Source organism: Erythrolamprus reginae, chromosome 2 (genome assembly GCF_031021105.1).
Source record: "Erythrolamprus reginae isolate rEryReg1 chromosome 2, rEryReg1.hap1, whole genome shotgun sequence".
NCBI lineage: Eukaryota > Metazoa > Chordata > Lepidosauria > Squamata > Dipsadidae > Erythrolamprus > Erythrolamprus reginae.
Window position 1 is genome coordinate 2,074,901 of NC_091951.1, and position 27,721 is coordinate 2,102,621.

The following is a 27,721-nucleotide window of genomic DNA, read 5'->3' on the forward strand; positions in this document are numbered from 1 at the left end:
TGTTCCCTTCTTATCAATTAATTGTTGGATTTTTTTTTCCTTTTCTTTTCTCAATATATAAGATAACCATCTACCAGGTTTGTTCGCATGCTCAAATTGGTTTTGTTTTACTACTCTTAATTTCCTTATTACCTCTTCTTGATCTATTAATTCTAGCTTGTGTTTTATTAGCATAATTTGTTGCCTTATATTTTGATTTCCAGGATCATTTTGGGATTCTTTTTCTAGTTTTCCCAGTTCATATATCCACTCTTTTTGGTTCTGTCTTTTTTCCTTATTTTTTCTAGATATGTATGCTATTGTTAGTCCTCTCTGGTAAGCTTTGGCTGTATCCCATAGGTTTGGTAGAGAGGTATCTTGATTATTATTTTCTTCTAAGAATAATTTCATTTCTTTTTCAATCCAGTCTATATATCCTTGTTCTTTTAATAATTGTAAATCTAACTTCCATCTCCTTTTTTTTTTATTTTATCCATTCCATATAATTTTTATTGGGTTATGGTCAGCCCAATCATTCTTATCTATTTGAATTTGTTTTATCAGATTTCCTATTTTATTGTTTACCCACGCCATGTCTACTCTGGACCAACTTTGATGTGCATTAGAACAAAATGTGTATTCTTTTTTATTTACATTTCTTATTCTCCAACAATCTCTCAAATTTAATTCATCGCACATTTGGTGGAATGTTTTCGGGAACACTTTTCTTTTCTTATATCGATTTTTATTGGTGCTTTTGTAATCTTTTAAAGGGTCGATTATGCCATTCAAGTCTCCAATCATGCAAATGTCTTCCACCTCTAAATCAATTAGTTTCTGATTTAAGTTGTGGAAATATTTTTTGAGATTTTTATTTGGTGCGTATATGGCAACTAATGTTACAGATACATTGGCAATTGTCACTGTCATTATTAAAATTCTTCCTTTTTTATCTGCATATATTTTCTTTGGGTCTAGTTCTTTTTTAACATATACTGCAATCCCTCTTTTCTTGTTATTTATTATTTATTTATTTATTACTTAGATTTGTATGCCGCCCCTCTCCGAAGACTTATACGATAGAGCTGTGAATACTTTTCCTAATTTCTCATTCTCCAGTTGTTTTTCAATTTTTTGTGGGATATGTACTTCTTGTAGACAAATAATATTTAAATTTTGTTTTTGTAATTTGTTAAATATACGTTTTCTTTTAATATATGAATTCAAACCAATTACTTTTAATTGAGATTAGTTTAACCTCCGTTCCCATAACCCTTTAGTTTCTTATTTGCCTTCTGTTTGTTCTATTTTCTTTCTGGGCTCTTGCTAACATTCTTTCTTCCTCCTGTTCTTTATTTTTAGAGGTTCCTTCTTTCTCACTATCTAAATCAATCAAGGGTTCTTCTGCCTGTTTTTGACTTTCTATCTCCATCCTTTCTCCCGCTATAATTTCTTCATAAAATTCCTGTGCCATAGGTTCGTTGCCTATTTTTATTTTCCTTCCTTTCCATGTAATAAGCATTCCCTCCAGGACTAACCATCTAAAGGGGATTTTCCTTTCGTTTAATAATTCTGCTAACGGGTGATATACTCTATGATTGTCTCTTAATTTCTTAGGTACTTGCTTAAGAACTCTAATTTCTTTCCCGTTATAAATTATTGTTTCGTCTTTTGCTATCCTTAATATTTCATTTCTGGTTTCTTTTTTAACACATCTCACATGTACTTCCCTAGGGAGCTTATATTTTCAGGCATAGTTCGTATGCACCCTAAAAATCTCAGCTATTCCACTTGCAGTCTCCTGTATGTCCTTTTGTAATATTGCGGCAATCATTTCTGTCATTGTCTCTATCAAATTTTCATTTTTTTCCTCTTCTACATTTTGAAATCTAATATAGAATTCAGCTCGATCCATTTCAAAATTAATTATCGATTCTTCTAATTCTTTATTTATCTGTGAGAGTTTTTCATCTATTACTACTTTTTTATCATTTTGTTCTACTTTCTTTTCTATTTGCTCTATTCTTTTTTCATTTTTTTCTAATATTTGATGAATTATTTCAATTTTATTATCCATTTTTTGTATATCTTCCCTCATTGTCTCATGATTTCTATCTAATTTTTCCTGGAGTTTTAGCATTGTTTCTTGGATTGCCATTAATGTTTCCTGAGTTGTCTGTGAAATATTGCTTGTTTTTTCTGTTGCTAGCATACTGACTATTGATTTTTGGGTTGATGGGGAACCTGTTGTTAATGTTGGATTGGAAGATGGTTTTTTTTTGCATATTTCTGAAATGTTGCCATTTTTATCACCCTTATTACTTCACCCCACTCTACCATACAAGTTATTACAAATGTTTCTTATCAGCAAGATAGATAGTCTCACTTAATATCAATTAAATAGTTTCAGTTAATATAAATCCAATATGTTCTACCAGTCCAATATATTTTATACAATGGCTAAATTTAAGGTATATTATACTATATATAACAGCTAACACCTTGATTTAATTTTAACAATTATAATTATTATATTTAATTCCTATATTTATTTATCATTTGTAACTACTTATAAAGAGATATATAGATATATAGAAGTATATAGAAATATTAGCACTTATAATGTTCTAAATATACTAAATAAATTGTATTTTATATTATTACTGGTGAAGGTAATAGTAAATAGTAATTAATATTCCATTAATACCGTTTAGATTATTATGATTCAATTCATCAATTCATCATAAATCAGTATAATCAGTATAGATCAGTTCATCAGTTCATCAAAAATCAGTATATCAATATATCAGTTCCTTATCTTGATTTAAGTTGATTGGATTTTCTGTTTTACCTGGGTCTTCAATGTCAGCTCCTGCTTTAATACTATTCTCTCCCCCCCACTGTGAATATCAACAAAGTAAGAGCTTAAATAGGAACGAGAGAGGGAGAATTGAGTGGTGGTATTCTCTTTTCTGTTTGTTTTTAACTATTGTCTTGTGTCACTAATGCAGAGCTGTCTCTATTTCCACCTTTGTTTTGGTCCGGAGGGTTTTAAGCTATCTTTTCTCTTAGAGTTCTCTTCCGTTGTTTCTGTTGTTTTCCTTTCGTAACATGTTGTCTCCTTCTATTTCCTTCTACAAAGTTCCTCCAAGTTGTCAATTGTCAAATACAACCACCCCTTCCACTTGCAAATTTCAGTTCAAATTGTCACCGGCTCCGTGTCTCAGCACTTTCTACTAAGTCCCCTCCACGACCGTTTCACCGTCACACTCCGCAGCTGCTGTTTGCTCCAAAAACCTCATCCACAGTTCTTTCCGCTTCGTATATCTCCTCCTTTTTCCGGCCACTCTGTAATCTCCGTAATCTCCGCAAATTCCGTAGACTTCACACCTCCAAATCCGTCAAACAACGCCGTTCCAGCTCTCTTCACAAATTCTCCCCCAGCACTTTTCCATCCAGCCGCTTATAGCCAACCAATTTTGAAACGTCTCGCTGCAGCACCAGTTTGGAACCAATTTTAAAATCAAGTTTGGAACCAATAGTCTCTTTTATGTCTCTCCGATATTCCCTTTATCTCCGCACAATTCACAAGTCTTCTCAAATTCTTTTCCCCCCCCCTGTTCTCCCCCACCGCCATGTAGCCGCTATTTAACTTTGGTGGGTCTCTTCGTTACTGTCTTTCTTAGTACATTAATATACAGTCATCTACTTTAAATGTAAATCCTTTAATTACCGTATTGGGATTTTTTTTTCTTTTCTCTTTGTAAATAGAATCGTAAATTTCTCTTCTTGCTTCCTCTGTTGCAGTGGGCAGTCACAGCTCTACCGTCGCCATGTTGGTTGGCGTCTCTCTCTCTCACACACAGGGTGATTGCCTTTCACCTCTGTGTCAGGAGGACCCTCCACTTCTCCACCCACCTCTCCGACCTGGATGTGCTGGAATTTAACAGTATTTCCAGTCCCCAAATGACAGAATCCAAGCTTGAGAGAGCAGAGCGTTGCACTCTCCTGTCTGCTCGCCATAGCCCCACCCCAGAAGCCAGATCCGAGCGATTTTATCAGCAAAAAACATGTTAAAATCCTCGGCACTACTCTGTAAGGGCTCCCCAAATCCCCCCCAAGCACGACTTGGGTTCAGTGAAGTCTTATTAGGATTATTTCAGGGATCCATTTAAATATATTAAAGGGTTAAATAAGGTCCAGGAGGGAAGTGTTTTTAATAGGAAAGTGAACACAAGAACAAGGGGACACAATCTGAAGTTAGTTGGGGGTAAGATCAAAAGCAACATGAGAAAATATTATTTTACTGAAAGAGTAGTAGATCCTTGGAACAAACTTCCAGCAGACGTGGTAGATAAATCCACAGTAACTGAATTTAAACATGCCTGGGATAAACATATATCCATCCTAAGATAAAATACAGAAAATAGTATAAGGGCAGACTAGATGGACCATGAGGTCTTTTTCTGCCGTCAGACTTCTATGTTTCTGTTTCTATCCTCAATCTCTTGTTGTTGTTGTTGTTGTTGTTGCTCTTGTTTTTATGATTTTTTTTAAAAAGGAAAGAAGTTGGAAGGGAACTTGGAGGTCATCTAGTGCAACCCACTGCTCAATCTGAGACTGGAAGAGGGAGACGTTGGGTGTCAGAATGGGGCAGGAGGCTCGAGTTGTGGAGCAGAGAAATGGCTGGGTGAGCGAAGGGGGAGTCTCAGGTGTCCCCGAAAGGCCCCCCAGGAGTGCTTGGGGAGGACCATGCAGGCTGCCATTTGGACCTTCAAAACGGGCCTGAGGGGAAGTAGAGCAGGAGGGGGGGTTCTTAGCAAGAGGTCCAGGCTGCCATTCCCTTCCCCCCCAACTTGCCACCTTCTGCCTCCATTTTTCAGAGTTCGGACCAAGTTGGTTACTCCAGATACCACCTGGGAATGACTATGTCCAGAGCCCTGGCAACTCTGATTGCAGGATGCACCAAGCCTTTGCCAGGGCCATGCCAAGACGCTTAATGAGGGGGATTTGGGGGTATGCAAAGGGAGACCCACCTCACCCACAAACCAGGCTCTGATGCAGCTGGGCGACCTCCTTCCAGCCATTCTTGGTGAAGGGGGTGGGGAGGGGTCGAAGTCCCCAGCTTGCCTGGGATGGGGGGCAGCAGGGAGTGTGGAAGGAATGGGGGGATCTTGGGGAAAATGAGTGGGGGCAGATGGAGGCTGAGGAGATCAGGCAGATCCCAAGATCACCGGAGAGCTTTGTCCTCCTTCACCAAATCCTCTAAGTGGCACAATTTTTAAATGGATTAAAGGGGGACAGGTGGGGGGTGTCTAGGTGAGCCCCCCAAGAGGGTCCTTAAAATGTCCGTTCCATCTCAGAGTACTTTGCTAACAGGGTTGCTCTCTGTTGAGGGACTGTTTTAATAACTGTTAATTCTATAATGCTGAAAAACATTCAATTGGTTAGTTGTAAATTAAAACTGAGATCTAATCTGTTGCCATCTAGACAAATAATTCCAGTGTGGGTTTTGTTGTTTTTCATAATAAGCCCATTTTGTTTTTCATAATAAGCCCATTTGCATCTGGGAGCATTAAAAAATCTTTATGGACTAGCTACAAAAAGGTAATGGTTTTACAAAGTGAAATGGTGACTTTGTTTGAGGAAGAAATGCAAATTCTGGATGCGAAAAATATTTCAGCAAGAAAATGGATGGAGCATTTTTTAATGTTTTTGACATTTTATTGAAAACAACTTCTATACATTATTTTTAGTACTTGATACAGCCTTTCATGCTTCTGAGGTCGCTAAAATGAGGACAGACTGCTGGGGACAATAAGCTGACTTTGTACACAGGTCAGAGGTAAAGCATTGTGGAGTAGTATATAAATCTAAGTGGAATTGCTATTTCTACATAGTTTCTCCAGAGAATGGATCCTCTTATGGTAAGTAAATCCACTATTATCTTATGGGAAGTAAGCGCACTGCTCTGAGCAAAGGTCTTTCCACACTCCATGCATTTATACAGCTTCTCCCCTGTGTGGATCCTCTTATGGGAAGTAAGTGCACTGCTATCAGCAAAGGTCTTTCCACACTCCATGCATTTATACGGCTTCTCCCGTGTGGATCCTTTTGTGGTGAATAAGTTTACTTCCTTGAGCAAAGGTCTTTCCACACTCCCTGCATTTATACGGCTTCTCCCCTGTGTGGACCCACTTATGGGAAGTAAGTGAACTGCTATGACCAAAGGTCTTTCCACACTCCATGCATTTATACGGCTTCTCCCCTGTGGGGATCCTCTTATGGGAAATAAGACGACTTCTCTGAGCAAAGGTCTTTCCACACTCCAAGTATTTATATGGTTTCTCCCCTGTGTGGATACTTATGGGAAATAAGACGACTTCTCTGAGCAAAGGTCTTTCCACACTCCAAGTATTTATATGGTTTCTCCCCTGTGTGGATCCTCTTATGGGAAATAAGATGACTTCTCTTAGCAAAGGTCTTTCCACACTCCAAGCATTTATACGGTTTTTCCCCTGTGTGGACCCACTTATGGGAAGTAAGTGACTTGCTATGAGCAAAGGTCTTTCCACACTCCATGCATTTATACGGCTTCTCCCGTGTGGACCCACTTATGGGAAGTAAGTGAACTGCTGTGACCAAAGGTCTTTCAACACTCCAAGCATTTATACGGCTTCTTCCCTCTGTGGACCCACTTATGGGAAATAAGATGACTTTTGCGAGCACAGGTCTTTCCACACTCCAAGCATTTATACGGCTTCTCCACTGTGTGGACCCACTTATGGGAAGTAAGTGTACTGGTATGAGCAAAGGTCTTTCCAAACTCCAAGCATTTATACGGCTTCTTCCCTGTGTGGATCCTCTGATGGGAAATAAGATGACTTTTGCGAGCAAAGGTCTTTCCACACTCCAAGCATTTATACGGCTTCTCCCCTGTGTGGACCCACTTATGGGAAGTAAGTGACTTGCTATGATCAAAGGTCTTTCCACACTCCATGCATTTATACGGCTTCTCCCCTGTGTGGACCCACTTATGGGAAGTAAGTGAACTGCTATGAGCAAAGGTCTTTCCACACTCCAAGAATTTATACGGCTTCTCCCCTGTGTGCACCCACTTATGGGAAGTAAGTGTACTGGTATGAGCAAAGGTCTTTCCACACTCCATGCATTTATACAGCTTCTCCCCTGTGTGGATCCTCTTATGGGAAGTAAGTGCACTGCTATCAGCAAAGGTCTTTCCACACTCCATGCATTTATACGGCTTCTCCCGTGTGGATCCTTTTGTGGTGAATAAGTTTACTTCCTTGAGCAAAGGTCTTTCCACACTCCCTGCATTTATACGGCTTCTCCCCTGTGTGGACCCACTTATGGGAAGTAAGTGAACTGCTATGACCAAAGGTCTTTCAACACTCCATGCATTTATACGGCTTCTCCCCTGTGTGGACCCACTTATGGGAAGTAAGTGTACTGGTATGAGCAAAGGTCTTTCCGCACTCCACGCATTTATACGGCTTCTCCCCTGTGGGGATCCTCTTATGGGAAATAAGACGACTTCTCTGAGCAAAGGTCTTTCCACACTCCAAGTATTTATATGGTTTCTCCCCTGTGTGGATACTTATGGGAAATAAGACGACTTCTCTGAGCAAAGGTCTTTCCACACTCCAAGTATTTATATGGTTTCTCCCCTGTGTGGATCCTCTTATGGGAAATAAGATGACTTCTCTTAGCAAAGGTCTTTCCACACTCCAAGCATTTATACGGTTTCTCCCGTGTGGACCCACTTATGGGAAGTAAGTGACTTGCTATGAGCAAAGGTCTTTCCACACTCCATGCATTTATACGGCTTCTCCCGTGTGGACCCACTTATGGGAAGTAAGTGAACTGCTGTGACCAAAGGTCTTTCAACACTCCAAGCATTTATACGGCTTCTTCCCTCTGTGGACCCACTTATGGGAAATAAGATGACTTTTGCGAGCACAGGTCTTTCCACACTCCAAGCATTTATACGGCTTCTCCACTGTGTGGACCCACTTATGGGAAGTAAGTGTACTGGTATGAGCAAAGGTCTTTCCAAACTCCAAGCATTTATACGGCTTCTTCCCTGTGTGGATCCTCTGATGGGAAATAAGATGACTTTTGCGAGCAAAGGTCTTTCCACACTCCAAGCATTTATACGGCTTCTCCCCTGTGTGGACCCACTTATGGGAAGTAAGTGACTTGCTATGATCAAAGGTCTTTCCACACTCCATGCATTTATACGACTTCTCCCCTGTGTGGACCCACTTATGGGAAGTAAGTGAACTGCTATGAGCAAAGGTCTTTCCACACTCCAAGAATTTATACGGCTTCTCCCCTGTGTGCACCCACTTATGGGAAGTAAGTGTACTGGTATGAGCAAAGGTCTTTCCACACTCCAAGCATATATACAGCTTCTCCCCTGTGTGGACCCACTTATGGGAAGTAAGTGCTCTGCTATGAGCAAAGGTCTTTCCACACTCCAAGAATTTATACGGCTTCTCCCCTGTGTGGACCCACTTATGCGAAGTAAGTGTACTGGTATGAGCAAAGGTCTTTCCACACTCCAAGCATTTATACGGCTTCTCCCCTGTGTGGATCCTCTGATGGGAAATAAGTTGAGTTTTGCGAGCAAAGGTCTTCCCACACTCCAAGCATTTATACAGCTTCTCCCGTGTGGATCCTCTGATGGGAAATAAGATGAGTTTTGCGAGCAAAGGTCTTTCCACACTCCAAGCATTTATACGGCTTCTCCCCTGTGTGGACCCACTTATGGGAAGTAAATGCACGGCTATGAGCAAAGGTCTTTCCACACTCCAAGAATTTATACGGCTTCTCCCCTGTGTGGACCCACTTATGGGAAGTAAGTGTAATGGTATGAGCAAAGGTCTTTCCACACTCCAAGCATTTATACGGCTTCTCACCTGTGTGGACCCACTTATGGGAAGTAAGTGCACTGCTATGAGCAAAGGTCTTTCCACACTCTAAGAATTTATACGGCTTCTCCCCTGTGTGGACCCACTTATGGGAAGTAAGTGTACTGGTATGAGCAAAGGTCTTTCCACACTCCAAGCATTTATACGGCTTCTCCCCTGTGTGGATCCTCTGATGGGAAATAAGACGACTTCTCTGAGCAAAGGTCTTTCCACACTCCAAGTATTTATATGGTTTCTCCCCTGTGTGGATCCTCTTATGGGAAGTAAGTGACTTGCTATGAGCAAAGGTCTTTCCACACTCCATGCATTTATACAGCTTCTCCCGTGTGGACCCACTTATGGGAAGTAAGTGAACTGCTAGGTCCCCAGCAGTCGGGTTTCAGGCCCGGTTACAGCATGGAAACCGCTTTGGTCGCGTTGATGGATGATCTCTGGCGGGCCCGGGACAGGGGTTTATCCTTTGTCCTGGTGCTCCTTGACTCTCAGCGGCTTTCGATACCATCGACCATGGTATCCTTCTGCACCGGCAGGAGGGGTTGGGGGTGGGAGGCACTGTTCTTCAGTGGTTCTCCTCCTACCTCTCTGGCCGTTCGCAGTCGGTGTTAGTGGGGGGTCAGAGGTCGACTCCTAGGTTTCTCCCTTGTGGGGTGCTTCAGGTGTCGGTCCTCTCCCCCCTGCTATTCAACATCTACATGAAACCACTGGGCGAGATCATCCAAGGACATGGGGTGAGGTATCATCAATATGCAGATGATACCCAGCTTTACATCTCCACCCCATGCCCAGTCAACGAAGCGGTGGAAGTGATGTGCCGGTGCCTGGAGGCTGTTGGGGCCTGGATGGGTGTCAACAGACTCAAGCTCAACCCGGATAAGACGGATGGCTGTGGGTTTTGCCTCCCAAGGACAATCGCATCTGTCCGTCCATTACCCTGGGGGGGGAATTATTGACCCCCTCAGAGAGGGTCCGCAACTTGGGCATCCTCCTCGATCCACAGCTCACATTAGAAAAACATCTATCAGCTGTGGCGAGGGGGCCGTTTGCCCAGGTTCGCCTGGTGCACCAGTTGCGGCCCTATCTGGACCGGGACTCATTGCTCACAGTCACTCATGCCCTCATCACCTCGAGGTTCGACTACTGTAATGCTCTCTACATGGGGCTACCTTTGAACTTCAGATCGTGCAGAATGCAGCTGCGAGAGCAGTCATGGGCTTACCTAGGTATGCCCATGTTTCACCATCACTCCGCAGTCTGCATTGGCTGCCGATCAGTTTCCGGTCACAATTGAAAGTGTTGGTTATGACCTTTAAAGCCCTTCATGGCATTGGACCAGAATATCTCCGAGACCGCCTCCTGCCGCATGAATCCCAGCGACCGATTAGGTCCCACAGAGTGGGCCTTCTCCGGGTCCCGTCAACTAAACAATGTCGGTTGGCGGGCCCCAGGGGAAGAGCCTTCTCTGTGGCGGCACCGGCCCTCTGGAACCAACTCCCCCCGGAGATTAGAACTGCCCCTACTCTTCCTGCCTTCCGTAAACTCCTTAAAACCCACCTTTGCCGTCAGGCATGGGGGAACTGAAACATCTTCCCCTGGGCATGTTTAATTTATATATGGTATGCTTGTGTCTATGTCTGTTAGTATATGGGGTCTTTTTAAATCTTTAAAATTTAAAATTTAGATTATTTATGATTTGTTTCCACGTGTTGTGAGCCGCCCCGAGTCTTCGGAGAGGGGCGGCATACAAATCTAAGTAATAAATAAATAAATAAAAAGGTCTTTCAACACTCCATGCATTTATACGGCTTCTCCCCTGTGTGGATCATCTTGTGGGAAGTAAGATGACTTCTTTTAGCAAAGGCCTTTCCACATTCCATGCATTTATACGGCTTCTCCCCTGTGTGGATCCTTTTATGGGAAATAAGAGGACTTCTTTGAGCAAAGGCCTTTCCACACTCCATGCATTTATACGGCCTCTCCCCTGTGTGCATCATCTTGTGGGAAGTAAGATGACTTCTTTGAACAAAGGCCTTTCCACATTCCATGCATTTATACGGCTTCTCCCCTGTGTGGACCCACTTATGGGAAATAAGATGACTTTTGCGAGCAAAGGTCTTTCCACATTCCATGCATTTATACGGCTTCTCCCCTGTGTGGACCCACTTATGGGAAATAAGATGACTTTTGCAAGCAAAGGTCTTTCCACACTCCAAGCATTTATACGGCTTCTCCCCTGTGTGGATCCTCTGATGGGAAATAAGATGACATTTGCAACCAAAGGTCTTTCCACACTCCAAGCATTTATACAGCTTCTTCCCTGTGTGGATCCTCTGATGGGAAATAAGATGAGTTTTGCGAACAAAGGTCTTTCCACACTCCAAGCATTTATACGGCTTCTCCCCTGTGTGGACCCACTTATGGGAAGTAAGTGTACTGGTATGAGCAAAGGTCTTTCCACACTCCATGCATTTATACGGCTTCTCCCCTGTGTGGATCCTCTGATGGGAAATAAGACGACTTCTCTTAGAAAAGGTCTTTCCACACTCCAAGCATTTATACGGTTTCTCCCCTGTGTGGACCCACTTATGGGAAGTAAGTCCACTGCTATCAGCAAAGGTCTTTCCACACTCCATGCATTTATATGGCTTCTCCCCTGTGTGGACCCGATTATGGGAAGTAAGTCCACTGCTATCAGCAAAAGTCTTTCCACACTCCATGCATTTATATGGCTTCTCCCCTGTGTGGATCCTCTTATGGGAAGTAAGTGAACTGCTATAAGCAAAGGTCTTTCCACACTCCATGCATTTATACGGCTTCTCCCCTGTGTGGACCCACTTATGGGAAGTAAGTGAACTGCTATAAGCAAAGGTCTTTCCACACTCCATGCATTTATACGGCTTCTCCCCTGTGTGGATCATCTTATGGGAAATAAGATGACTTCTCTTAGCAAAGGTCTTTCCACACTCCATGCATTTATACGGCTTCTCCCCTTTGTGGATCACCTGATGGGAAATAAGATTACTGCTTCGGGCAAAGGTCTTTCCACACTCCATGCATTTATACGGCTTCTCCCCTGTGTGGATCCTCTTATGGGAAATAAGATGACATTTCCAAAAAAATGTCTTTCCACACTCCAAGCATTTATACGGCTTCTCCCCTGTGTGGATCCTCTGATGGGAAATAAGATGACTTTTGTGAGCAAAGGTCTTTCCACACTCCATGCATTTATAAGGCTTCTCCCCTGTGTGGATCCTCTTATGGGAAATAAGACGACTTCTCTGAGCAAAGGTCTTTCCACACTCCAAGCATTTATACTGCTTCTCTCCTATGTGGATCCTTTTGTGGATAGTAAGTTGCCACGTTCTGCTAAAACATGTTCCACATTTCAAACATTTATATGGCTTTCCTTTTGTATCAATCGCTTTTTGAGATGTAAGGTAGTTACTTTCAAGAGAAAGCATGGATGTCCCATTGTAATTTTGTCCATTGTGTTTTCTTATAGCATCTTCTCCTTTGTTTTGGGTGAAATAGTTTTCATTTACTTGTATTTTAGCTTTAACTAGCTTCACACTTTTTCCAATATATTTTTTCTTCATTTTCTCTTGTCGGGCAAGAATGTTTTGCATCGGAGCATCAGTGGAAGATGAGCTTTCCTGATTCCAATTCTTTGACTGGTTTCTGAATTTCATTCCAATTCCAAACTTCTCCATTCCATCTTTATCATTGATCAGTTGGAACAGTTCACAGGGATCTTGATTCTGCTGCCAGTTATGACCTTCAAAGCAAAAGGGAAATGAAAATGATGACAAAGTTAGAGAAAACCATCAAAATGTAGAAAGTCACATGAATTTCCTTCTGAATTTGCCCAAAATTCCATTAGGTTGTATGTTTGCATAATAAATAATAATAATAATAATAATAATAATAATAATAATAATAATAATAATAAATAACTTATTAGTTTTGTATGCTGCCCTTCTCAGAAGGTTGTGATGAAGGGAAAGATCATAGTTGGGGGAAAGATCAAAAGCAAAATGAGAAAATATTATTTTACTGAAAGAGTAGTAGATCCTTGGAACAAACTTCCAGCAGACGTGCCTGGTAAATCCTCAGTAACTGAATTTAAAAATGTCTGGGATAAACATATATCCATCCTAAGATAAAATCCAAAAAGTAGTATAACGGCAGACTAGATGGATCATGAGGTCTTTTTCTGCCGTCAGACTTCTAGGTTTCTATGACTGCATGCAAACAGTGTTGTGATATAGACATTATGATTTCTATATTCATGAGTTGTGAAAGCTTTGAAAATATTAAGATATCTCTTTCTTTATAATCTATCTATCCATCCATCCATCCATCCATCCATCCATCTATCTGCAAATCTCACTCAGAGCCAGTTTTGAATTAAAGAATGGAATAGAAAAACAAAAGGGACCTTGCAGGTCTTCTAGTCCACCCCCCCGATTAGGCAGGAAAGCCTTCCACCACTTCAGTCAAATGGTTATCCTACATCTTCTTAAAAACTTCCAGTGTTGGGGCATTCACAAGTTCTGGAGGCAAGCTGTTCCACTGATTGTTTCAACTGTCAGGAAATTTCTCCTTAGTTCTAAGTTGCTTTTCTCCTTGATTAGTTTCCACCCGTGGCTTCTTGACCTGCCCTCAGGTGCTTTGGAGAACAGTTTGACTCCCTCTTCTTTGTGGCAGCCCCTGAGACATTGGATAACTGCCCTCACTCTGGATGTGGTACAGGAGTCAGTTCGCAGAGAGTGGAGATCTAAACTACTTTAGGGATAGATCACACGAGAGCAGTAGTGCAAGATCCCAGGCAACTAATATCATGTGACCTGATGTTGACTGGAATATCCCCAGTGCCCTTACATGCAAAAGTAAGAATATAGTAGAGGCCTTTACAGGAGCAGCTCTGGCACAGCTGGTTAAGACACCAACTAGAAGGGAGAATATTCTAGATTTAGTTTTTACGAATGGGAATTGGGTTTCAGATGTCAAGGTGGGAGAAAATTTAGGTTGCAGTGACCATCTAAGTTTGTGGTTTGATGTAAAAACTCATTGTGAGCAATCCTATAATGCAACCAAAGTATTGGATTTCAGAAAAACAAATTTTAATGCAATGGGGGAATATTTAGATAATGAATTAAAGGGGAGGGATAAAATGGCAGGAGCGAGCACCCAGTGGACTGTATTTAAAAAGGCCATCTTAAAAGCCACTGGACTGTATGTAAGACAAATAACTAAAGGTAAAAGGAAGAAGAAACCGCTATGGTTTAGCAATGATGTAAGGACTATAGTCAATGAAAAAAAGGCTGCCTATAGGAGGTATAGAGTCTGGAAGTATAGCTGATAGGGAGGTGTATAAAATGAGACAGAAGGAGGCGAAACAGATAATATATGCTGCTAAAGCCTCAAAAGAGGAAGAAATTGCCAAATCTCTAAAGAAGGGGGATAAAACCTTCTTCAGATATATTAGTGATAAGAAGAAGAAAAACTGCGGCATCACGAAGCTTAGCACCGGGAAAAATACATGCATTAATGGGAATAAGGAGATCGCTGACCATTTCAATAGCTACTTCTGTTCAGTTTTCTCAAAAGACACCTTACAAAATAATACTATAGAGGGATATAGCATTGCCTCCAACTGTACGGATTCAGCTCCAGTGATCTTAGAAGCCGATGTCTTAGAAGAACTTGAACGATTAAAGATAAATAAGGCAATGGGTCCAGATGGCATCCACCCCAGAGTTCTTAAAGAACTCAGATCTGTCATTGCTACCCCCCTGACTGATTTGTTTAACCAATCCTTGTTAACAGGAGATGTTCCTGAGGATTGGAGAATGGCAAGTGTTGTGCCTATCCACAAGAAGGGCAGTAGAGAAGAAGCTGGTAACTACAGGCCAGTTAGCTTGACATCAGTTGTCGTTAAAATGATGGAGACTCTACTGAAAAAGGGGATAAATCAGCACCTAAAAAACAATAAATTATTGGACCCAAATCAGCATGGCTTTACTGAAGGCAAATCATGTCAGACTAATCTCATTGATTTCTTTGACTATGTCACAAAGGTGTTGGATGAAGGTGGTGCCGTGGATATTGCCTACCTGGACTTCAGCAAAGCCTTTGATACGGTTCCACATAAAGAGCTGATAGATAAATTAGTGAAGATTGGACTTAATCCCTGGATAGTTCAATGGATTTGCAGCTGGCTGAAGCATAGACACCAGAGGGTTGTTGTGAATGGCGAGTATTCTGAGCAGAGTCAGGTTACAAGCGGTGTGCCACAAGGGTCTGTTCTGGGTCCTATTCTTTTTAATATGTTTGTGAGTGACATAGGGGAAGGTCTGGTAGGGAAGGTTTGCCTATTTGCCGATGACTCTAAAGTGTGCAATAGGGTTGATATTCCTGGAGGCGTCGGCAATATGGTAAATGATTTAGCTTTACTAGATAAATGGTCAAAGCAATGGAAACTGCAGTTTAATGTTTCCAAATGTAAAATAATGCACTTGGGGAAAAGGAATCCTCAATCTGACTATTGTATTGGCAGTTCTGTGTTAGCAAATACTTCAAAAGAAAAGGATTTAGGCGTAGTGATTTCTGACAGTCTCAAAATGGGTGAACAGTGCAGTCAGGCAGTAGGGAAAGCAAGTAGGATGCTTGGCTGCATAGCTAGAGGTATAACAAGCAGGAAGAGGGAGATTATGATCCCGCTATATAGAATGCTGGTGAGACCACATTTGGAATACTGTGTTCAGTTCTGGAGACCTCACCTACAAAAAGATATTGACAAAATTGAACGGGTCCAAAGACGGGCTACAAGAATGGTGGAAGGTCTTAAGTATAAAACGTATCAGGAAAGACTTAATGAACTCAATCTGTATAGTCTGGAGGACAGAAGAAAAAGGGGGGACATGATCGAAACATTTAATATATTAAAGGGTTAAATAAGGTCCAGGAGGGAAGTGTTTTTAATAGGAAAGTGAACACAAGAACAAGGGGACACAATCTGAGGTTAGTTGGGGGAAAGATCAAAAGCAACATGAGAAAATATTATTTTACTGAAAGAGTAGTAGATCCTTGGAACAAACTTCCAGCAGACGTGGTAGATAAATCCACAGTAACTGAATTTAAACATGCCTGGGATAAACATATATCCATCCTAAGATAAAATACAGAAAATAGTATAAGGCAGGGGTCGACAAAGTTGTTCAGAATCTAGGAGCCAGCCAAAAAATTTAGGAGCCAGAATTTTTTTTAAGCAAACTTGGTTTTTTGCCGAGTCTCCACCTGACATCGCTTTCACCCCCTCCCCCCCGGCGCAGGCCTGGCTCCGCCGAGCCGGCTCTGCTGTACTCCCGTCGGGATCCGAGGGGAGACCGTTAGTCAGAAACCGAAACAGAGAAGAAGGAAAGGGAGACCGGGCCGGGGACGCGGGTGAGGGGGGGAGGGGGGAGGAGGGGTTACTGGTCGGAAGTCACCGCGCACGCGGCCGGAGGAGGAATGAACAAAACCTCACGCCGGGAGGGGAGGGGCTTCCGCTTCTCTCCAAAGGCGGGTGAGCGGCCAAGATCGGAGCGTCTGTGTGCGGTGGGGGGGAGTGAAGGGGTTCGGGTAGGAGGCGGAATGGAGGCAAGGGGGGGAGGGAGAGACGCACGCAAGCGCAGGGGACGCTGGGAAAGCAGCTCGCTCCGAGGTTGATGGGCGGAGCTACGGAAGCCAAGATGTACCATTTCTGGGCGTAAACACAAGGCGGGAAAAATATACTGTATACCAGTGATTTTCAACCTTTTTTGAGCCGCGGCACACTTTTTATATTTACAAAATCCTGGGGCACACCACCAACCAAAATGACACAAATCTAATAAATAAATAAATAATAAATAAATAAATAAATAAATACATACATACATACATAAATAACCCCCTCATATATACAATCCCATGTAACATCCCCTTATAAATACAGTCAATCATCAATCATCCCTCCTGAAATTTATACCACTGTCTCATTTATGGGTACTTCTCCTGTCTTTCCCCCTTTTCTCTCTCATGTTTCTCATTTCTCTCTCTTCCTCCCTTTTTCCCTCATTCCTTCTCCCTCTCACTTCTCCTCTTTTTCCATCCCTGTCTCTCTCCCCCCCTTATGTGTGTGTATGTATACACACTCCAACCATTTCCAAAACCAGTTGAGGGCCGGGTTTTTTTCTCTTTTATCCTTTTCAAAAACAGGTGTGGGCTGGGGGGGGGGGTTTCTTATTATTTGGATGCTTTTTACCATATGCTTCAAGAATCACCTCTCTCTCTCTCTCTTTTGTTTCTCTCTCCTCTCATTCTCTGCCTCAATCATTTTATCATTTCTCCTTTTTTCTCCCCTTTTTGTTCTCATTTCTCTCACTCTCCTTTCCTCTCCCTATCTGTCTTGCTTTCTCTCTCTCTTGCTATCTTTTTCTCTCTCTTGTTCTTATTTTCTCTCTCTCTCTCTTGTTCTTTCTCTCTCTGTTGCTCTCTCTCTTATTTTCTCTCTCTCTCTCTCTCCTTTCTCTCATTCCCTCTTTCTCTCTATCCTTTCTATCTCTCACTCTTTCCTTCTCTCCCTCCCTTTCTCTCTCTTTCCATTCCCTCTTTCTCTCTATCCTTTCTATCTCTCACTCTTTCCTTCTCCCCCTCTCTTTCTCTCTCTTTCCTTTCTCTCATTCCCTTTCTCTCTATCCTTTCTATCTCTCACTTTTTCTTTCTCTCCCTCCCTTTCTCTCTCTTTCCTTTCTCTCATTCCATCTTTGTCTCCTGGGGCTGACTGCGCCTGCCCTGCACCCCCCACCACGGAGGGAAAGCATTTGGCATCGGCACCGCCAAACCCCCCCCCCTCCACAAGCAGCAAAAGCCTCTGCGACTGAGCCGGAAGGCAAACGGTGCACCCCGCCGCTTAGGCTTTTCCTGCTCCTGGGGGGGGGGGTTTTCTCCTCCCCGCCCCCCCGGCAGCCAAACGTCGCTGGTGCAGGAAAGCAGCGTGTTAAAAGGCGCGCTGCTTTCACGGAAAACAAACCCGGCTTTCCTGGCAACGGAGGATGACAAGCAGGAAGAAGCGGGGTGGAGCAACGCCAGGCTCAAGCAGGCAGCTTCCGCGCGTTTCTTTCAGCGGAAGAGGAGGAGAGGGAGCGGATCGGGTGGGCGGGGGCAGCGCCTTCTACTGCCGGCGCCTCCCCGCCCCCGCCCCCGCCCCCGCCCCCCCCCAGGCAGGCAGGGGAATGGGAACTGCGCGCCCATGGAAAAGGGCACGCAGGGGGGTATTTTGGGGTGTGCGGGTAGCAGCGGCGGGCAATAGCCGGGGGGCGGCTTCTGCAAGTGGGAGCTCCAGGGCTGAAGCCTTAGCCCTGGAGCTCCCACTTGCAGGAGCCACCTCGCGGCACACCTGGCCATGTCTCGCGGCACACCGGTTGAAAAACACTGCTGTATACACATACAGTACAGCAGGCAACATTTTCTAGGCGCCAGACAACATTTTCTAGGCGCCACTGGCGACCAGGCGCCTGGGTTTGTCGAACCTTGGTATAAGGGCAGACTAGATGGACCATGGGGTCTTTTTCTGCCGTCAGACTTCTATGATTCTATGTTTCTATCTCACAGCTTCAGGCATTGAAGAACTTTAAGAACTGAGGACTGCACGAGATCCAGGGCAAAAGTCTTTGAAGACGAAGAGGCCTTCTCTCTCTTGGCCAATATTTTGCTCTGGATCTTGTGCAGGCCTTGGGTAGCCGGGAACAGAGGCCTAGAACATTATAGTGCGATATCACGTGAGATCAATAGTGCTACATTTTCTACGACTGACTTCACATATCTCTCAATACTTTAGGCTTCTTCTTTCTGCAAATGCACCAAAGTAGGCAAAGGAACCGATGGAAAGTTCTGTTCTCACACAATTTTGGAGGTTTGAGACAAATGACAACACACTCCTCCCACATGACCTCCAGAGGACACATAAAAGCACACCTCGTTCTTTTCACCCCCTGTACATATAAGTTCAAATCGAAATGGGAAAATACAGATAAGAAATGGCACATAAAGCTTCTAAGCAAAGAGACATTGACTCTTTCCTTCCTTGGAGCACCAGAAGACCACATCCTTTCCTTCGCCCTCCCAGGAGACGATGTCTCATAATATTGGTTTTTTAAATAAAGAACTAACTATAATCTGTCTTCTTGAACTCTGATTGGTGTCAAACTCTTACCCAGAAAGACCACATTCCTATGGTTATCCAGCATGACTTCCGAATGCAGTGCTTTCTGGTCAGGATCCAACAGAGACCATTCCTCCTCAGAGAAAGACACAGCCACCTCCTCGAAGGACACAGGACTCTCCTGAACACGGGGAAAAGAACAGAATGGGAGGATTCACAAGATCTGTTTATCTTCATCATTCATTTAGACAAGAGGATATAAGGGGAACTCATCACATTTGTAGACAAGACCAAATCGAAGGTATAACAACACTCCCGGATATAAGATCGAGATATAGAAGGATCAATAGATATTGGCCCCATCTGACAAAGCAAAATCAACAGTGAAAAATGTAACCACATTCATTTAGGAAAGAAAACCCAAATGCATTCGCATAGAAGAGGTGATACCTGGCTTAATAGTAGTAAGTGCAACAGGGATCTTGGAGTCCTAGTGGACAAACATTTCAATATGAGTGAACAAATAATGTACAGTTGCCATCAAAAAACCCAAAACCCAACAAAATCAGACGCGGCATTAAGAGGGATAGAATCAAGATGACATGAAGTGTTAGTACCACTTTATAATGCCTTGATAAGACCACACTTGGAATATTGACTCCACTACTGGTTGCCAGATGTAAGAAAGATCTTGAGACTCTAGAAAGAGTGCAGACAAGAGCAACAAAAATTACTACTGGACCAGAGGTTAAAGCATTGCTGTTTTACCGTTGCTGGAATTGGGTATGTCTACTTTCATGAAAAGAAGGACCAGGGAGTGACATGATAGCAATGTTCCAAGACACAATGGATGGAAAATTTTCAAGGAGAGAACCAACCCATAAGTAAAGTGAAATTTCCTGATGGTGAGAACAATTAATCAGTGGAATCAGTTGCCTCCAGAAATTGTGGTTGCTGCAAAAGTGGAGGTGTTTATGAAGGAATTGGACAGCCATTCATCTGAAATGTTATAGGGCTTCCTGTCTGAGCAGGGGGTTGGACTAGAAGACCCCCAAGATCCCTACCAACTGTTATTCTGTTCCATTGTTCCCAAATTACTAAAGCAAAGATGTACACCAAATTAAGTGGTTGTGCATCACAGAAGTGCTAGGTTTAGGTGAGAAAATGGGCAAATATGAAAATTGCAAATTCAAGAAGGCGACTTACAACAAACACAAGACAAGTATGAAAGACAAGGGCCGATTACAAGGGCAAAAGCTGAAGCAAGAAAATAAAAGCGACAAAACCCCACACATTTTATCACAAGAAAACTATATTCCCATATTCTCAGCTAATATTAATGGGTTGAACTCAGACAGAAAAAGAAAAAAGATTTTCCACAAACTTCTAAACCACAACTTTCATATAACATGTCTACAAGAGACACGTATTACCAAAAAGGATGCCATGGTTCTACTTCTTCCGGGTCTTGGCGAACTCTTTACTTCCTCGGCATCAGTTAGAAAAAGAGGAATTGCCATATATGTTAAAACCCAATACAGACCAAAACCTATCTATGAAGACACCGAGGGTCAAATATTAATGGTGCAGATAACTATCAGAAACAAACAACTAACAATAATAGGAATCTACACATCTACCATCAACCAATCAATATTTTTCTCACAACTACACAAAAAAGTAATGGAAAGGGATTTAACAAATTTCATTATTATAGGCGACTTTAATGCGATACAAAATAAAAACAAAGACCACAAGAGTAATAAACAGCAACGACTAAGGAAAACTCTCCCAACTACATTCAAAGACTTAACATATGAATTTGCACTTAAAGACATATGTAGAACACACCACCCAGAGAAATCACAATACACCTTTTATTCACATCCACACAAATCATGGTCACATATCGATATGGCTTGGTCTAATTCTTATATCATTAATCAAATAAAAGAAATACGGATTTTACCTGGTTCTTGGGCCGACCACAACCCCATACTCCTAACTCTTAACAACCAGAATAACACAATACGCCAAAGATGGACTATGAACCAATCCACCATAAATGAAAAACAATTTAAAACCCACCTAGAAAATGAACTACCAACCTTTATGAAGACCAATAATGAAGGAGATACATCTCTTCAGATAATTTGGGATACAATGAAAGCCTATAAACGTGGAATATATATTTCTTACTCAGCCTATAACAATAAACAAAGAAAACAGAAGCTCAACAATCTTAACACAAAACTCCAAGACGCAGAAACAATTCTCCAACAGCATCCGGATGACATAACAACCCTTATTAAAATAAAATCTACAAAACATGAAATAAACCTAGAAACCCAACAACAACTTACTGCTAAAATTAAAAGATTAAAACAAATAAATTTTGACTATGCAAAAAAAACCGGCCGCTGGCTGGCTTTTAAACTGGCACAACAAAGGCGGAAAAAACAATAGAATCCCTTTACGATAATCTAGGTTCCTTGAAAACAAACACAGAGGAAAAGAAAAACATAATAAAACACTTCTATCAGGAACTATATAATTCAGATACAACAGAGAACTCTGCAATTAGGGAATATCTACTTCAAAACAAATATTAGAGCTAACAGACAAAGAAAGCATCAAATTAAATAAGACTATTACCCTCACAGAAATCAAATTGGCCATTGCAAAACAGCACAACAACAAAACCCCGGGACCTGATGGAATCCCCTCGGAATTTTATAAACACCACCAGGACTTATTAGAACCACTTATGTTAAAAGTATACAACGAAGCCTTACTTCAAGGCAACCTTCCCAAAACATGGTCCGAAGCTTACATCACTATCATTCCGAAAGAAAATAAAGATTAAAAATACCTAGAATATTACGGACCAATCTCTTTACTAAATACAGACTATAAAATATTTTCAACAATAAGTGCAGAACGTTTTAAAAAGATTCTAAATAATATTATTCACTCAGACCAGAATGGATTTCTACCAGCAAGGAATATTAGTAATAACACTTGGACCATACTTAACACCCTAGAATATTACAATAAAAACCTTTATATTTATAGATCTAAAAAAGGCTTTTGATTCTTTATATTGGGAATATTTCATAGCACAAATAGAACATATGAAATTTGGCAATAATTTCCTTAATTTAAATAAATCCCATTTATTCACACCAATCAGCTAAAATACTCTTCAACAAATCTATTACAGAAGAAATGACAGTAAAAAGAGGGGTACGTCAGGGATGTCCTCTGGCACCTCTAATATTCATACTTGCCATGGAAACATTACTGAAAAATATAAGAAATAATAGACAAATACACGGAATCGAAATAAAAAAGAACACTTCAAAGTTCAAGCCTTTGCAGACGACATGGTATTCATAATTCAAGATCCACTCAAATCAGCTCATATCTTATTGGACGAACTTCACAGATTTGGGGAAATAACTGGTCTAAAAATTAATGTAGATAAAACCAAAATTATAACCAAAAACATGACAGAAAAACAAAATTCCCTACTAGAACAAGCTCTTAATCTAAAAATTGTGGAAAAAATTAAATACAGTGGTACCTCAAGATACGAACCCCTCGTCTTACGAACAACTCGTGATACGAATCCGGGGTTCAGAAAAATTTTGCCTCTTCTTACGAACTTTTTTCGAGTTACGAACCGGCGTTCGGGAGACAGCTGGGAAGCCGCGCGGCTGTTTTAAAAGGTGACAGCCGGGCGGCGGGGCTTCCCAGCAGCCTCCCAAACGCCGGTTCGTAACTCGAAAAAAGTTCGTAAGAAGAGGCAAAATTTTTCTGAACCCCGGGTTCGGTTCGGGAGGTTGCTGGGAAGCCCCCCAGCCGGGCTGTGACCTTTTAAAACAGCCGCGCGGCTTCCCAGCTGTCTCCGAATGCCGAACGTGGAAGTTCGGGTTTGACGTTCGGCTTCGGGAGACAGCTGGGAAGCCGCGCGGCTGTTTTAAAAGGTGACCGCCAGGCTGGGGGGCTTCCCAGCACCCTCCTGAACCCCGAACCCGAAAGTTCGGCAAAAGTTCGGGGTTCGGGGGGGGGTGCTGGGAAGCCCCCCAGCCCGGCTGTGACCTTTTAAAACAGCCGCGCGGCTTCCCAGCTGTCTCCCGAAGCCGAACGTCAAACCCGAACTTCCGCGTTTGGCGTTCGGAGACAGCTGGGAAGCCACGCGGCTGTTTTTAAAGGTGACCGCCAGGCTGGGGGGCTTCCCAGCACCCTCCCGAACCCCGAACCCGGAAGTTCGGCAAAAGTTCGGGGTTCGGGGGGGTCCTGGGAAGCCCCCCAGCCCGGCTGTGACCTTTTAAAACAGCCGCGCGGCTTCCCAGCTGTCTCCCGAAGCCGAACGTCAAACCCGAACTTCCGTGTTTGGCGTTCGGAGACAGCTGGGAAGCCGCGCGGCTGTTTTTAAAGGTGACCGCCGGGCTGGGGAGCTTCCCAGCACCCCCCCGAACCCTGAACTCGGAAGTTCGGCAAAAGTTCGGGGGGTGCTGGGAAGCCCCCCAGCCCGGCTGTGACCTTTTAAAACAGCCGCGCGGCTTCCCAGCTGTCTCCCGAAGCCGAACACCAAACCTGAACTTCCGCGTTCGATGTTCGGAGACAGCTGGGAAGCCGCGCGACTGTTTTAAAAGGTGACTGCCGTCCTGGGGGGCTTCCCAGCACCCCCCGAACCCCGAACTTTTGCCGAACCTCCGGGTTCGGGGTGGTGCTGGGAAGCCCCCAGGCTGTTTTAAAAGGTGACAGCCGGGTGGCAGCGGGTTTTTTCGGGGGGGGGGGGGGTTTGGTTGCACGGATTAATTGACTTTACATTGTTTCCTATGGAAAACAATGTTTCGTCTTACGAACCAATTAGGTTCGTAAGACGAGGTATGACTGTACCTGGGCATCTTAATTTCAGCAAATAACAACACCATAAAAAAGACAATTATGACAAACTTGCACAAGACATACAAAAAGATCTAGCTAGATGGACAAACCTAAAATTATCTTTAATGGGCAAGATTGCCGCAATCAAATCAAATATCCTTCCTAGATATTTATATTTATTTCAAGTAGCCCCCACTAAACTAAACCAATAATTCTTTGAACATGTCCATAAACTCATTCGAAAATTCATTTGGACAAAAAAGAAGGCAAGAATTAAACTAAAAAATCTCCAAGACTGCTCACATTGGAAGGATTTGACATGCAGTCAGGATGGCATCCATTTTTTAATGGAACCAAACAAAATACCAAAACACTTTAAAAATCACTATATAAGAAATACTCTAATATCAATATGGCACCAAATTAAAAAAAACCTACTACTTAGCAATTCCGAAATGGCTATCCCCAAATGAATTTTATACCTATTCGACTGCCTTTTCCACTCCAAAAATAATAACCTACTCTAACCTAGTTGATTCCAACGACAACATCTTAACTAGACAACAGATATAAGAAAATGGAATGCACATAGATTAGTTCACATACACTCAGATAAACGCTAAATACAAATACCATAAAAACACTTTTGGGTTTCAAAACACCAACCCCCTCGATTTAATACTATTTGGATCCAACATAAAAATAATTTCCAAACTCTACACCTACCTACTAAAACAAGACACCATAGAAGAAATAATCAAAGGATGGACACAAAACTTTGGATATACAATAAACCTTACAGAATGGGGAAAAATATTCACAATTAATTATAAACTGACACCTGCAATATCCTACAAAGAAAACCTCTACAAAATGATTTACAGATGGCATCTTCCACCAGCCAGACTGTCAAAAATGTACCCCAAATATATCACAAATTCTGGACAGAAAATAAAAGAATAATAGACCAAGTCCTATCGATAAAGATTACAACCAACCCCGAACTGTTTCTCCTAGGTGTCCTCAGACAGAAAGCTACCAAAGAAGACAGATATCGTCGTACAAATATTGACTGCCGCCAGACTAACATACGCCCAACAATGGAAAGGAAAAAACATCCCAACAACTTTAACTATTATTAGCAAAATCATGGAATGTGCTGAACTCTCCAAAACGACAATGGAAATTCAAAATAAGAATGAATCCGAGTTCTACAAGGCCTGGGAGAAGTGGTAGAGATGGCTATCCAGCATTAATCACAATAAAAGAGAAACCAACTGAAAACTCCTTACTCTGCACCAAAGGAAAAACAAATACAACAAAAACATAGACCAAATACAAAGTAGATGTTCTGTCTGAGTTCAATTCCCCTGATACCTATCTATAAATTACTAACAATGTAACATACAACTATCCTCAATATACACACCCACGGCCACAACACTATAATTTAATAATATGTCGTTAAACTACATACGCCTGCTATACTGCAGGGACCAGCCCCTTCCCTTTCCCCACCCAAATCCCATCTTATCTTATCTAACCATACTAATATATCGCTAAGTAAATCTATAGATATGAAACCATAAAACATTAAATATTAAGTATAACATGAAAACGCACAGTTGAATGTTTAAAACTGATACATAATAAGTTATATATTTTATGTTGAAACATGTCTATTGTTCTGTATCCCCCTTACTTTTTGTATCCCTATTTCCCCCCCGTTTTCTTTCTTTAAAAAAACCAATAAACTGTTTAAAAAAAGAAAAAAAAGAAAATTGCTTTATCAAGTTCATTGATCCTGCAAAACCTTCAGTGCCTTTCACTAAAGTAATCCCACTTCTGGATCAACTGATCTATTGCCCTGTCTATCATTGATTGATCTATTAGTCTGACCCATTGGCTGAAAGGAAGAAAACAAAGAGAAAATTCCCTGGGAAAATCATTTCTCAGCTTTTGCAAGACGGGAACGTTTGATCTCCTAATCAAGGCGCAAATCAGAGGACTGGAAATTATTTTGTATTTGTTTTGTATATATTCATTCTTATTTCTTGAAGGACTTTTTAAAAATTGCTTCTTTTAAACTCAAAGTTGGAAGAATACCTAGCAGAAGAAGATAACCAGAGGAAGCTGTGCTGGCTAAAAGGAACTTGAACCTGCTGTTCTGCTCTCCATGTTGTGGGAGAACACAAAAATAATCCGGGCCAAACAAGGGGGGGAAATAGAAGGAGAGAGCACTCTGCACACCCGCTTCACTTCCTGAGAGGAGAGTAGGAATCTCATAGCTTTTCCCTTTCTTACTTGATTTGGAGGTTCAACCGCTGTTTGATCTCCGTCATAATAACCAGAAAGATTCATTCTTTGTCTCTCTGTAAGGAATAAATAATTTCAAAATGCATAATTAACAAAATAGGAGGAGAAGAGAGAGAGAGGTAGGACAGATGGGTCATCGGAGGATCTTCCATTACCTTCTGTGGTGTCCTGACTTGGATCTTCCGAAGGGATCCTCCAGGAAATTGGTTCCTGAGGGGGATTTGATGGATTCCTCTTTCCCTCAGGATCTCTCATCTCCACAGTGCAGCACTTCAAACAGGAGGAAGGGAAAAAGAAGCAGAATTAATGTACATCACACAACACAAAGCAGATTCCCAGATTCACAACACAACATCAAAGCCCCCAATATCCACCCATGAGATTGAGAGAGAAAACGGAAAAATGTCCTACAAAAATTGGAGAACTGCCACATGTGATGAACGCAAGAGAAGTTTGGGAAGAAGGGGTGAAGAATTCAACCACATTCTCTACTGTTTTCTGAGCTCCCTAAAGTGTCTCACCTGCAACTGGACCTGCTCCTTCTGCTCCTCCGCCTGGCTCAGGAGGAGACCTTCCACCAGGGCCACCGCCTGGGAGCTGGTCTCTGCTCCACACTCCCTCACCCAGCCCTCCATCTCTGGGGGCAGAAGGGACAGGAACTGCTCCAGAACCACCAGGTCCACCATCTGGGCTTTGGTGTGTTTCTCAGGCCTCAGGCATGGCCTGCTCAACTCGTGGAGTCGGCTGCAAAATCCTCGGGGATCCTCAGCCGCCCATGAGTTGATGGAGTTCCAGGGCTGAACTTCTGAAGGGAGGATGGGTTCTTCCTCCAGGATCTTCTGCCCGGGTCTTGTCCAGAAATTCCCCCCCTTCCCAAGCTGAGCCGCTGCAGGGCCTTTCCCGCTTCCATCTGCAAAAGGTGGGGTCTCCATCCTTTCTCTGTCCTGCAGAGCAACTCCAAAGGGGTCCAAGGACTCTTGTGGGTCTCCAGACGCCTTTTCCTTCACGGGACCATTTCTGGGAACACAGGACGGATCCCTCCAGGTGATTCCGCTCTTTTTTTCTTCCCCCAGGAGAAAATGGGGCCTTGCAAAGACCACAAATGGCTTCCGGTTTCTGTCTCTGAGATGGAAGGAAAAACAAAGGCCCAGAATGAGAAGGTGGAATTCAGCCCCTGAGCGACCTTCACCCAACCTGCCCGGAGCCCCAAGAGGCTCATCCCAGCGCAGGGCCGAGGTCCCACGAGCAGGGCCGGGAAGGAGGCAGCTGCAGTGGCCGCCCCGCTTCTCTCCCCTCCGGAGGCAGGATCGGGCCCTCGGGGAGCCTGGTGCGAATCCCGCCTCCTCCCCTCCCCCCGCTTCTTCCGCTTCCCCTGCAGGGAGAGGGCGGCAGG

The 27,721-nt window shown here is 42.7% G+C and overlaps 1 protein-coding gene and 1 pseudogene across 4 annotated transcripts in view; both read right to left on the reverse strand.

Moving 5' to 3' along the window:
- The window catches only part of LOC139162922 (zinc finger protein 721-like), a 40,131-nt gene extending 12,698 nt beyond the window's left edge, over window positions 1-27,433 (reverse strand). Inside the window, exons 1-7 of one of the 4 annotated variants that reach the window (XM_070743834.1) lie at window positions 26,850-27,393; window positions 26,484-26,598; window positions 26,317-26,384; window positions 19,168-19,297; window positions 10,793-12,705; window positions 8,848-9,222; window positions 7,763-8,600 (exon numbers count right to left, since the gene is read on the reverse strand). In XM_070743834.1, the coding sequence (XP_070599935.1) occupies window positions 7,884-8,600; window positions 8,848-9,222; window positions 10,793-12,705; window positions 19,168-19,297; window positions 26,317-26,384; window positions 26,484-26,598; window positions 26,850-27,260 (3,729 nt within the window). In that variant the 5' untranslated portion in view covers window positions 27,261-27,393 and the 3' untranslated portion in view covers window positions 7,763-7,883. Of the gene's footprint in view, window positions 1-7,762; window positions 8,601-8,847; window positions 9,223-10,749; window positions 12,706-19,167; window positions 19,298-26,316; window positions 26,385-26,483; window positions 26,599-26,849 lie in introns of those variants that run through there. The other 3 variants (XM_070743833.1, XM_070743832.1, XM_070743831.1) reach the window with 3 other exon arrangements.
- On the reverse strand, window positions 7,248-7,763 carry LOC139163173 (zinc finger protein 3-like; annotated as a pseudogene).
- Window positions 27,434-27,721: the final 288 nt, after the last annotated feature.